Source organism: Dermacentor variabilis, chromosome 1, assembly GCF_050947875.1.
Source record: "Dermacentor variabilis isolate Ectoservices chromosome 1, ASM5094787v1, whole genome shotgun sequence".
Taxonomy (NCBI): domain Eukaryota; kingdom Metazoa; phylum Arthropoda; class Arachnida; order Ixodida; family Ixodidae; genus Dermacentor; species Dermacentor variabilis.
In genome coordinates, this window is record NC_134568.1 from 197,617,418 (window position 1) to 197,631,050 (window position 13,633).

Here is a 13,633-nt window from a genome sequence, read left to right on the forward strand (position 1 = left end):
CCGGGTGGCTGGCGACTGCCGCAGGGCCATCCAAAGCGCGTCCCGAGAGTGCGTGCTCATGTGCGTGCGCTCCGCTGGCTTCGTGCTGCGGACGGTGGGGCGGGCCGCGCCCGCCCACGAGGCTCCCATCCTGGTGGCCGCGCCGCACTCCTCCTTTTTCGACACGGTGGCCGCCATGCACGGCAACCCGGTGCCTTCGGCCGTCGTGCGCTCCAAGAGCAAGGGCATGTTCTTCCTCGGCAGTACGTGCTCAGCACACCTCTTCCTCAATTTCTTGTGGGTCTTGTGTATCTGTCCTTGTCTCTCTCCCTTTGGTGGTTGGGTCCTATGGTGTATCGCTTGCTTGGGGCCAACTAACTGTGCTAACAGGGCCACCGCCCACGGATGCTGTGCAACAATGCCTGCGGCAACGGTCTCCCCCTTCACTGGAGCGATGAGCGGACATGAGACTTGTTTGTCCAGAGGCTGCTGATGGGAGGGCTGGGTATGAAGCCGCGCCTCTATATGGTCGTGATCCGGAGCCACTGTTTGTTCTCTGTTAGCAGGTAAAACAGTTGAGCGCATGTTTCGGTGTTCGTTAGCTCACAATACTTAGTGCACGAAACACTGTGGTACTTTGCTTGGAATTGTCTGTGAATTAATATCACAAATAGCATTGTGCACGTGACACTCGTCATCCGAACCACTCGGCATTCTTCCGATTTGTGAAGATGGGACTGATGGCTGGGAATACTGTCGATAAAAGCGGCGTTGCAACCTTGCCGTTAATCCTCGTTTTGCAGATATGGCCATTAACAATTGCTTTAGCTGTATTAGCAGTATGTGCGCTTGTCGCTCCAGTGGATTAGTGAGGCATATTGTTGTAAAATGTGCTTGAATGATTGATAGTTTCTTAAGCATCGAAGCATAACAATAAAAACTGCCAGGCTTAAGTTACGTTAAATGACCGCCAGGCATCGCAATATGCATATTAACTGTTATTACCATCAGTAACATGAAGTAGAACAACCGTTCAGCTTCACACTACAATGAGTTGGCAATTCAAACTTTATTGTGAATCTTTCGGACTGTGCAAATGATGCGTTATATATAGCATATTTAACTGCACTGCTCTCTTAAACGTATCATTCAATTTGTGTTAATTAAAAAAAGTGCTTTGCGTGAATGAAAAGTTCTTATAAAAATAAATAAGTGCATGATATTGTGATAACAGAGTGTTCACTCGTCGCTTGTGTATTTCAATCAAGCATTGGTTCTGGTAACATTATAATAGGGAAAAGTATATATAGCCTGTGGAAAAGGCTTTTTCTATACTCATAGAAAGATATAGCTGTAGAGCTTCTCTTGACAAGTTGTTGACGCCCCATTGTTTCATACATTCTGCTGTGGTGTACACAACATTTTTATGCTGCAGTGAATAGAAATGTCAAGGCAGCTCCTGATTTGGGACTTATTTTACTGAGGCAAGCTTTTTAGATGGCTGATTTGGTCACTGGTCACACGTATTTCACTGCTCTATGGTGTATTGTTATCACGAAAACCCGTGTGGAGCTGTAAGCAGAGCTCAATTTGCAAACAGTTCACATCCACCATTAAACTCGGTGTATTTCATGATGTACTTCAGCAATTACAGACATATAGGCTTCAGGGCATGGTCGAAAACAATTATCATTATATTTTAATTGCAAGCTGTTCTTTCATTGGAACTGTCACAGTTATCCCACTGCTAATTGATAACTGCTAAAACTAAATTTAGCTTGTACCGGTCGCATCTTTGTCCTTTGATTTTGATGCTTTCAACTGCGCATTTACACCGCTATGAACAGATCACGTGTTCGAATTCACATCATCGCCATTGGCTCGCTTAATGTGACTTCATTTGCGACAGTCAACAGGAATCGCCTGTACTTTTTGCCGAATAGATGCACTTTGCAACAGCTTTGTGTTTTGAGCAATGTATGGTGAGGCAGATAAAACTTCGCTGTGCCATCTATGCACATGCGTAAATTGAGTACAAATTCATTCAGTACCGTGGCCTCATATTTCAGAGCTGAGTGTTCGCGTGCTTCCCTACCTTGGTATGGGTGTGTGCGTGTGTGTTTTGTGACTGAGGAAAGGCAGCGCCTAATAGGCCGCGGGCCCTCGCTGTGTGCCCGGCAGCCATCTTGAACTTCACTCAGCCCGTGTACGTGAAGCGGAGCGACCCGAACTCGCGCCAGAACACTGTGCGTGAGATCACCCGCCGCGCTACTTCCAAGGAGCCTTGGTCCCAGGTGATCATCTTCCCGGAGGGCACCTGCACTAACCGTTCCTGCCTCATCACCTTCAAGCTGGGTGAGTGCTGCTTCGTCCCAGCGGGGTTTTCGTTGCGGGTTTTTTGTCACAGACTTTCCATGCATGCTCTTTTGCGTTCGCACGGCTGTCAATAGCTGCAAACTTCTGAACAAAGATTAACTCAGCTCTTCAACATACCGTAGTGGTGAAGCAGCGCACTGACAAGGACAAGGTGAAGACACACAAGAATACACGACACTCGCTGTGTGTCTTCACCTTGTCCTTGTCAGTGCGCTGCTTCGCCACCATGGTATGATGATTAATCACCAACTCGCCCAACTTTTCACATTACTGAACTCAGTTCTTGCCGCTATATATATGATGGTATCTGCAACCATGGACGGCTCCAGGCTTTTCCTAATTGGGTGGCAGCGAGAAAGCTGAGCCAATTTCAGGGAGTCGTATGTAGTGTTGGGATGTACTCCACACTTGCATCCTCCTTCATAAGCCCGTTAAATCTTTTTAAGAGGTTTTAGCTACCTTAAGTGTAAATAGTGCTTCTGAGACGCTTGCCGTGTATTGAGTCTTGCTAGAATGTAAACTGACCATCACACTGCCTTTGTCCAGGCAGTCAACCTTCCTTAAATTAAGGGAAGAGTAGTGAAGTGGGCGAGTGGGTATCTATTCTTGAGAAAAACGCACTAAAACAGACAAGGCAGAGAAGACAGGCGCAGATGTCCTCCTGTCATCATCGCCTGTCTTGTCATCCGCTTTACGCCTCTTTTCCAGAATGAATCGTATCAAACGATGTGGCGGTGTCACCGTCACTCTTTAGGATTTCAGTGGACGATTCGTAGTTCTCTGTCTTAGTGAATATCTTGGGACGAGTTTTCTGGCTGTAGATTGTTCAGGGCGATGAACAGCGGAGCAGTTTTGCGACCGTGCATGCGTCTGCTATCTCTCTCTCTCTCTCTCTCATCTCAGGGTTACTGCAGTGCAGGCAGTGCGCTTTAGTAGGGGAAGATATAAAGAGACGATAGACTAAAACCTCGGAACCTCGGGGCAGCTGTCTGTTGTCTACCGCCTTCCTCCTGCACCAGCCCATCTGTATATTGAAGCACTTAATTGGATTCAGAAGATTGCTCCCACATTTAACAGTGCAGCATATATATATATATATATATATATATATATATATATATATATATATATATATATATATATATATATATATATATATATATATATATATAAGAACGAGAAGAAAGGGGGTTAACCGAGGGGCCCGATTTTTATTAGTCATATCATAAGAAGCCAACAAACACTGACACCAAGGACAACATAGGGGAAATTACTTGTGCTTAATAAATGAAATAAAGAAACGATAAATTAATGGAAACTAAACTGGATGAAAAAACAACTACTTGCCGCGGGTGGAAACCGAACCCACAGCCTTCGCATTTCACATGCGATGCTCTACCAATTGAGCTACCGTGGCACCGTTTCCCCATCCACTTTCTTGGGTATTTATGTGTCCTAGTAGAACCCTGGGAGTGTTAGCCAGCGCCACCACTCACAGACCTTGGCGGCGGATGTGGAACGTCCTTTTTGCCACAAGCGTCACGTGAACGTGATCTTTTTGGGTGAAGGCGACTGGTCAGTAAACCCATATATGCTACCTGAAGGCATCAATGTTGCCGGATTCGAGACCCTCATTATGTTATGTAGCACAAGTAATTTCCCCTATGTTGTCCTTGGTGTCAGTGTTTGTTGGCTTCTTATGATATGACTATATATGTGTGTGTGTATATATATATGTATTTTGCAGGTTAAGCGACCTTGGCAAGTTACTGCGCGTGTTGGCTATATACATATACAGGTAGCAATTTGTTTATTCTGTTTAGCTTCTATATATATTATTTAATTATTCAAAGATCTATATGATCATAAAAGTTTTACAACATTTCAGTGGCGCGGCACGCAACTGAGATGACTTAAGAACAACTTTGGCGAAATTTCACTTTGCCTAAACAACCTTGAAAATTCTGTGCGGCTAGTAATCATTTAATCTTTAATTTAAGTCTTTAAGCACCACCTCAGCGGAGGACGCATGCACCTGGTGGTACAAGCAAATATGACTTAGATTCCAGAATTGTCGCATGCGTGCGCTGTCGTGCTTGAACGCCTGCGCGCACATGTTAGCGCTGGTTCTCAATGTTCTGAGTTGTGCATCATTTCCATCAAGTGATAATGATGGCCTTTGTTTGAGTTTTGGTATGAAAAACATCGATTTTTGCATGCTACAGTCTCTTGGAGCATTTGTGCTTACAACTGCAGCCATACTTTCAGCGCTTGCCCTGACGCGTGCCTCTCTTTGCATGCCTTTGGGAAAACAAGATTCTGCGTCCCACTCCATGGCAACGTTGTTATAATATTCTGCTGCTACTGCTGCTGCTATTGTTGTTGTTGTTGTTGTAAACATTTATTAAGTCTTTTTCTCTTCTATCGGTGCGTACTGAGTGTTCACACTGTCAGTCGTGATTTCCACGAGTATTCATAAGACGTGCTAGATTGATCCTTATATACTGTCAGAAAAATGTCGCCTTAGGAATCTTAATAACAGTTATTCGTGGTTCGCTTGAGAAGGTGTACATGTATAAGACAATCATTGGACCAATGTTTTTCGATGTCTACAGAACGTTTGATGTGCTTTGTTTATGTAACACAAAAGTCGTCTGCGATTTACTGCTTTTGATGCTAAAATGATGTTGTGATGTTTCTGGCATTATATATATATATATATATATATATATATATATATATATATATATATATATATATATATATATATATATATATATATATATATATTTCGAGCTGAGTAATGTCATTATTCCGTGTGTAAGCATTCATTGACTGTATGCCAAGAGGCATTTAAGAACCACTGATATTGTAATTACAATGTACTTATTTCCTTGTAAACGTACGGACCACCACATTGCAAGTGCTGCTCGTGAAGTTGATAGAGTTCACTGTGAAAGAAAAAAAAGAAAACAAGAGATGATCCAGTAATCACAGATGCGTTGCGAAGAATGTGGTGAAAGTCACGTGTCATTTTAATATTTGCTGTTGTTCATGAGAAAAGTAGCTAGGATTGCTAAATAATTCTCAAGGAAATAAATTTGAATGTTTGTGTTGAATGGGGGTGTGTGATTAAAGATCTTTGAGACCAAATCGAATACGAATCGAATAGTGCTAGAAGCGAATTGAATCGAATTTCGAATACCTTTCTAATGGTTTTCGAATAATGAACAGCTGCTCTCACTGTTATTAGAAAACAGTGTTCACATCTGTTTATAACTTTAGCAAGTTTTTGTCCTTACATTGCACGTTATGAAGCCTTACTTATTAAAAACTCCAATGGAGTGTTAGGAACAAATATTTAGTTCGCATACCCAGGACTCTTTGCAGTGTGTGAATAATCACAGTTTATCCGGTAACGTCTGGCTTCCTGAGCGACGTAACCTGCTCCACTAACTAGATTTTCTTGTTTTACATCTACTATGGCAGCGGAGATGTGATGCTGATCGAATATTATGTTTTATTGAGCACAGTTGACGATTCGGAAATATGCTTAAACTATGGAAAAGAAATTGTATACGATAGTGACTATTTGATTCGAAGACTGAATCGAATAGAGCATATTCTATTTGTTATTCCAAAGCTTCGAGTATTCGCACACCCCTACAAAAAAGCAACTTTCTCCGTCTGATGTCGCCTTGTCTGGCCTGGCGGAAAGATCGGAGTAGGTAGGAGGCGCGCTCGGCTGTCAAAACGCACCTAGAGAGGAGCTGCCTAATGTATGTTGGAGGCGCCGTGGTTAAGGGACTGGCCAGGGGAGCTTCGCAGAGACGTCGGGGCCTTAGTTTTTTTCTTTGTTTCCTTTTTCCATGGTAAGGCTATTTCATACAGTCAAGTAGTCGCCTCATTGTCACCGGTGGAGTTGTTAATTTTCTTCTGTGCTTTATGAGAAACCGTGTCTTAAAATGATGCGGCTGTATACACAGTTACCATGAGTTTTTTTTATGCTTTGCATTATACAGATCACTCGGCAGCTCCAGAATTCAAGATGGAGGCAAAAGGCGTAGCACACCCGAAACAGGACAAAAGAAAGAGACAGACTACAGAGACCTTGTTAAAAGTTAGGGCCATATATATATATATATATATATATATATATATATATATATATATATATATATATATATATATATATATATTTCTATATAAATATATGGGGGTTGTACATCACTCAAACTGCTATATAGCACTCCCCAGACAAGAATGCTCTAACAACAAGGATGCACGTTTTTGCGTCGCCGAACCAACACTTTGCTTATTAAGTTCTGTCAAAAGTCTTTCATTGCGAAGGCGTGCTGCCACTTCGCATCAAATTATGCTATCATCCTTATGCTATTTTAAAAATGATATTAAAGAAAACTAAAATTTCGTTTACGAATTGATGCATTTATATAATGTTTGTCGAGGTGGCACATGACTTGGAAAACCGAACACTGCTAAAAAAGGGGCCAAACAAAAATAAGACAGCATACTGTCGTGCGTCTTCTTGTTCGCAGGCCAAACTTGTTGGAGTCCAGGTAACAGTGGAGATCACCATTCTTTTCCAGCAGCGAGTGGTACGGCCACGACTGCGTATGAAATGAAAGAACGCGGGCACTATTTTCCATGTCGCCTATCACTCAATCGCGCTTTCGATGTTGTGGGCATGATATATTATTCTGGATTTAAAAATACAGGAACGAAGCCTTGTGCTAGAACTTCGATAGTATCATATGATGCAAGTTGCACTCATTTTCGGTGACCTACTGTCCGACTTGTTTGAAGAGATGTTTGGAAGTAACTTGCGATCATGGTATGGCAGTCACCAAGCAACGCATATTGTTGTTTGGTCATACTTGGGAATTGATGAGGCGGACAGGCGGAAGCAGGGCTGCCCCCTGTTTAGAAGCTTTTGTGCGAATTGCAGCATCCTTAGTTCGCAGTAAAATATGGGCCAGTAGCTCCGAGAGATTTGAAAGTGTCGTGTTTCCTGACTAGTCTGTTCTGAAAATTGCTGAGACGTTTAGATAGGATGAGCTCTCTACAGCAAGCAGCACGTGTTATGATGGGATAGGTGAGCCTCAGCTAGGCGACTTGCCACGGCCCTCTGGTGTTGAGCAATCGGGCACTGACAAGATGCTCTCCCTATATCTATAATTATCCGCCAACTTCGTTCTTGATGCCTTTTATGCACGTCCCCCTCCTCCTCATATCCATCACCCTACTCCCCTTCTTAAAATTTTACGTTAGTCACTGTCGCACTATTCAACATTCACTGGGTTGTTGAATGGCACAGCTGCATCTAACATTCCTGTATTTCTGTTTCTGCATGGACTTTGAGGCCATTCATCTGTACCTGCCATCCTCCTGTTTGTTCTGGTGGTTTCTTAGCTTCCCTGGCCCAGCACATATTGGTTGCCGTGCGCAAATCAGCGTTCTTTAGGTATTTTTTTATTGTCCCATTTTTTGCTCTGTTTTCATTCTTCATGCCGTGTACAAGCTAGCCTAACAGAAAGCTCTTCTCCAGTTTATTATCACTATGAAAGTCAGAGATAAGGGAAAGAAAAAGAAGAAAGAAAGAAAAACGGGGGGGGGGGGAGGAGTTCTTATTATGCGTTTCCTGGACAAGCAAGCCATATTATTTTCGAAACGCTTTTCTTCTGCGCAGCGTGGTCGATGATATGGTCAAGTACCAGAAATGAGAAGCTCTTCAACGACACGAAGGCCTGGTGGGGAGCAACAGTACACCCAAGTTTTATGCGCACGCTAGTCCCATCTTTCTTTGTGAATGGAATTTTTAGCGCTGACTTCCCCTTGGCAGTTAAGGTTAACATGATTGGGTATGAGGTAGAGGTGCGCCATGAGTGGGGTCACAACGTTCTGTGCATGAGAGGGGGGGCACCCCTATGGGGTCACCCCTATGACGCCCCCCCCCACCCCCCCGCCTTGGGACCGCCACTAGCCCTCGCCTTCCTTTCACATTCAAGCTTTCCCTTTCATCCATGTCGCTCTTTCGGAGCCAACCTCCTGAAACTTCTTTCTGTTCCGTGGGATGGGTGAACGGGGTGAGAAGAGAGGGGGTCCCACCCTCCCCTATACCAGTGGTAGTCAGTCTCTTTCTTTCATCCTGTTTCGGGTGTGCTACACCTTTTGCCTCCATCATGCTATACCAACAATCCCAACATGCAACTTTGGCCAAAATTCCAAGCAGCCTATCCCTGGGCATTATATGAGGGCAAATCAGAAAGTATTTTCCCCTGTTCTTTATTAGCCAAAATAAGGTACATATAGGTAATAATTACAAATATACGTACCGTTCTAGATACCTTACACTATTTTTCCACATAGTGCCCACGCAGCTTCAGACAGTTATCCCATCGCAGCACTAAATTTGAAATGCCCTTGTGGTAGAATCTGTCGAGCTGACTGTGGAACCACTGTCAAACTGCTGTCTTGGCTTCATCGTTGCACGTGAATCGCTGTCCTGCCAGGAACTTCCTCAGCGGACCGAAAACGTGGAAATCACTAGGGGCGAGGTCCGGACTGTATGGTGGGTAGTCCAGAGTCTCCCAGTGAAATGGCCAGAGCTTGTTGGCAGTGAGCGACCCAAGCGGCCTCCCCGAGCGCTCATTGCCATGCAAGTCTTCACGGCCTTTTGCGAACTCACAACACCACCACCTCACACTTCTCAAAGAGAGGCACCTTTCCCCATACATGGGCTGCATTTCCCTGTGGATTTCAGTGGGCTTTCATCCCTTACTCCATAGACAATGAATCACACTTCGTTGCTCCTACGCCGTGGACATGTGAAGCACAACCGCCATCTTCAACAACTGACTACAGCGCCGTGCTGCGGACCTATTGGCAGATAAGGCTGGACCGCTCCAAGAAAGATCCATCGCTGGGAATGGATATGCTGACTTCGCACTTACAGTCATAATTTGGCAAAAATTTAAAAAAAAAAATAGGGGCGAAGACTTTCTGATTCGCCCTCATAATACAAGGTGTAGGTGGGCCGATTCTCATACTAGTGCATGCATACCCAGAAATTTTAGACATTACCCCTTTGGCATTCTGTGGAACTTCATGGCAATGTACCAGCGTAACTGAATGGGCTCAATTTTTAGGAAATTATATTTCAAAATATTTGCTGAGTTTCGGAAAGTTTCAACTTGCAGTGCCAAGAGGGTACTCCTTTCAAACAACATATGCTTTTACGGCACTTAGTCATGACATCTGTGCGGCTGCGTTAACGCAGCGGCGAAGTCACATGGTGGGAACAAATCGTTTTGCAACCTCCCAACAGAGGGCGCATTGACTTAAAGAAGGTGCTGATGTCGGCAAGGGACTGAGGCAGGGGTGCCCTTTATCCTTACTGCTGTTTACGATGTACATGGTGAGGATGGAGAGGGCGCTAGAAGGAAGTAATATCGGGTTTAATCTCTCATACAAACAGGCGAGTACAATAGTAGAGCAGCAGCTTCCAGGTTTATTTGATACGGATGACATTGTGTTGCTAGCTAACAAGCAAAGTGATTTGCAACGTCTGACTAACATCTGTGGACAGGAAGGCGAGAATTTAGGTTTGAAATTTAGCATTAGAAAATTGGGTGTTATGGTATTCAATGAAAACAGTAAACAGACAGTGGCAATACAGGGCCAGGAAATACCTCGCGTAAAAGACTCTAAATACCTTGGTACATGAATAAACGAAGGCAATAGATATATGGCAACACAGGAAAAAACAATAACAGTAAAGGGGAAGAGAAATGCAGCCATAATGAAACACAGAGCGCTATGGAGGATATGGAGATTAAGGTAGGAGGTGCTCCGGGGTATGTGAAAAGGTGTAATGGTTCCTGGACTTACTCTTGGAAATGTGGTTGTTTGCTTGAAATCAGGGGTACAATCAGGACTCGATGGCAACCAAAGGTCAGTGGGATGCCTCGCATTGGGCGCTCACAGGAAGAGTACAAATGAAGCTGTTCAGGGTGATATGAGCTGGACAAGTTTTGAAGTGCAGGAAGCTCACAGTAAAATTTATTATGAAGAACGACTGAGGAATATGGAAGAAAGTAAACAGGCTGGAAGAGTGTTGAGGTATTTGTACAGGAAAAACATTGATTCACAGGGGAGGAAAAGAACTAGGAAGTTTACCAGCAAGTATGCAGCCTGTAGGGTGAGCAACACAGCAACAAAGAACATCAAGCGGAAAGTCAGAAAGGCTGCAATAATCTCATGCGTGGCAGCAATGGAAAAGAAACCTGCCATGTGTAACTACTTAGAAGAAAAAAAGGAAATCAGGAAAGAAACAATTTATGATTAGTAAGATTAGTAAGAGGCGATTGGAAGATTGGCGGAAGAAAAGTAGGGAAACGACAAAAAACGGAGACATACAAAAACAAAGTTCACAATAGGGGGTCAGAAAATTTGGTTATGGGAATTTGTTGTGGGACTCTTTTTTTCTTTTTATTTTTTGATCTAGGGAGGAGATCAGGCAGTATAATAGCAAGAGCTTGGTGGCACAATCCACCGCCCCGTTCCAAAGGGGACGCTCATAACATCCATCTGTCCATCGATCCATCCATTCACCCGGTGTGCCAAATTTAAACTGTAAAGTGATTTATTACAGCTGGCATTGAAACGGTAATGACAGACCGAGTGTCATTCAGTCTGTTTGCACGTGCAGGTCTTAATGAGTAAGAATTCTGAGGTGACTCACCTAGGAAATTCATCTGTCCGTCCATATACCATCTGTCTGTCTGTTTGTCTGTCCATTGCACATAACACTATGCGCTCCATAAAGAAATGACAAACATTTTGCGCGCACAACCAGACGACGGTGAAAGAAAACAGGAGACACACGAGCGCTACTTGTAACTTGGTTGCAAGTTAACGCTCTTGTGTCTCCTGTTTCCTTCTAGTCGGATCAAGTTTGATAAGACTGATAGTGACACTAGGCTGCGTGGAGGTGAGCAAGTGGCACAGTGCATGCTTAGACATCTCCAGTAAAGTTTCTGCATATATATTTTTCGAGAGGCATCATGGAGGGAGCGAGAGTGATTATGCATGTGCACATATAGGAGCATGCGTGCGAATGCCTGGGTGCACATGTTTGCGTGCGCCTCTACATTTGCATTTGCATGCGTGCGAGTGTGTGTGGCTGCGTGTATTTGAGTGCGTGCGTGCGCCATCTGTGTGTGTGTATGCTTGCGTGAGTACAAGCATGGGCGCGTGTGAATGTGTATGTGTGCTAACGCGTGTGTTCCTGTTTGAGACTGCATGCGTGTGAACATGTGCGAGGTTGTGTGTGTTTGCATGTGTATGTGTGCCTGTATACTGCATGTGTTTGTGTGTGCATGTGCGTTTGAGAGAGAGAACATTTCCTTGCTTACACCTACTCTCGGAGACAAATGGATCATAGAGTTTAGTTAAACCGATATATATAGATCCATGAGACCACGATGAATGACACTACATTTATAGCATTGTCTTTCTGAAAGCGAAACTGATGCAGAACAAAAAAAAAAAAAGAAAAAAGAATTCGGCAGCGACACTTAAGACTGCTTACGTGTGGGAATGCAAAAGCTCCTTGGCCATGCAAGCTGCCGCCTGCGTTTTAACGGTGCCTTGGTAAGGCCAAATGAAAACTCACCAAGCGTCTCAACATGCTCGCTTGGCTGCGCGAGGACTTCATAACTCGAAGGAGCGCTCAGCGGTATTCAATTGGGCAGTAACGCTCTTTATTTTTTACATTCATTCTATACACTCATGATGATGCACCACCTCGCCTGCCCATTGGCTGTGCCGTCACATGCCCAACGACACCTGCTCTAGACCACATGTTTAGTCAGCCAGATGGCTGCTATGTGACATAAGAAATCACACACGCACTAGGCATCAGACAGAATCCTGGAGCTGCCGTGGCGTCTGGGAAAACATGCTCGTCTCACATCCCGGAGGCCCGGCTTCGATTCCCACCCAGACAGAAATTTACCTAATATTCTTTTTGAAGGCGTTAATTTACTTTGTTTACAGGAACCTTCCTAAGAAATTTGATGTCGATTCGAGTACTTTTTGATGTGGTTTTACTCTTTGCCATCGCTCATTTTTGGTACCATCCTTCGGTCACACCGCCGGCTGCAACGCCGGATTTTCACATAATGGGGCATATTGTGCTTTTGCATTAAAAGGCGTCTGTGATGTCACTATCGCCGCCCTGCATTTCGTCAAGGTGGCACCGTCACCATCTACACGGCCCCACGAGGAGCACCTTCGTTAGCTTCCTTTCTTTGGTGGCGGTACAATATCTGGATATTGGTAACGCGCTAAATCTGCACCATCATTGCGCCGTGCATTTCTTCTGCAGTGCAGCAAGTTTTCGATCGCACACATTCGCTGCTATATCGTTATAAAACTTTCAACTGCTTCGCTTAAAAAAAACAAAGTGAATAAAAAACGAAAGTGGCCTAGCTGCAAGGAACCTGCTCCCGGAGCCATGCCATTGATGACTGTGACAACATCACAAAAGGATGGGCGTGGTGAGGGGGTCGACGTCATAGATGTTCTTCTTGGCGTCAGTGACGGTTTCAGAGAGTGTATACATGCAAAATATTTGTTCGCGTCGCTCTTACAGGAGCTTGTTTAAAAAGAATGTTTGTTCCACTCAGCTAGATAATGTCGGGAACGGGTTCCGAACTACATATTTGTGTCAGCCATCTAAGATCAGTTATTATAAAGTTAATTAGCCTAGCTTCGTTAATTGCGCACAAAAGTGCTCAATTACTCGGTATCTGGAGGTTACCAACCTGAACATTCAAATGATAAAATAATGTCACAAAGACTTTTATGGTATAATATTTTAAAATTTGGTGTAGCTAAACGGAAATGTCCGGCATGTTAATGATGCAATGCGCTCCTGGTAAAGCAAGTGCGAAAGCTTAGACACGTTTTCTCGACGCAAACCAAGTTCATGAACTTAGTCCCATGTGCCTAACCATGCATGTGTTCCTTTAAAATGGAGTGTCACCCCAGCAATACAGTGCGAGAACATTGTGGGCGCTCCCGATTAGATTTCTGGACGTTGGTAGCATCAGGATCGGTTGCCTGGAGTGCAAGCATACGTCTCCAAATTTTAATGGATTTCAAAAGTTGCATGCTGTTGAGATGAGACACTAAATTTAATTCATGGTAAAGATGAAATAAATGGCAGCAGTTTTGCTCATTCTATGCCTCATGG

The 13,633-nt window shown here is 44.0% G+C and overlaps 1 protein-coding gene and 1 non-coding gene across 4 annotated transcripts in view; one reads left to right on the forward strand and one right to left on the reverse strand.

Moving 5' to 3' along the window:
* LPCAT (lysophosphatidylcholine acyltransferase) overlaps positions 1-13,633 on the forward strand; it is a 194,751-nt gene that overhangs the window by 116,273 nt on the left and 64,845 nt on the right. For 2 of the 3 annotated variants that reach the window (XM_075702884.1, XM_075702891.1), the window contains exons 4-5: positions 25-242; positions 2,161-2,334. In XM_075702884.1, coding sequence (XP_075558999.1) covers positions 25-242; positions 2,161-2,334 — 392 coding nt within the window. The remainder of the gene's footprint in view (positions 1-24; positions 243-2,160; positions 2,335-13,633) is intronic. The other variant, XM_075702890.1, reaches the window with a different exon arrangement.
* On the reverse strand, positions 3,700-3,772 carry TRNAS-UGA (transfer RNA serine (anticodon UGA)). Its single transcript has one exon. It is a non-coding gene; the product is annotated as a tRNA-Ser (tRNA).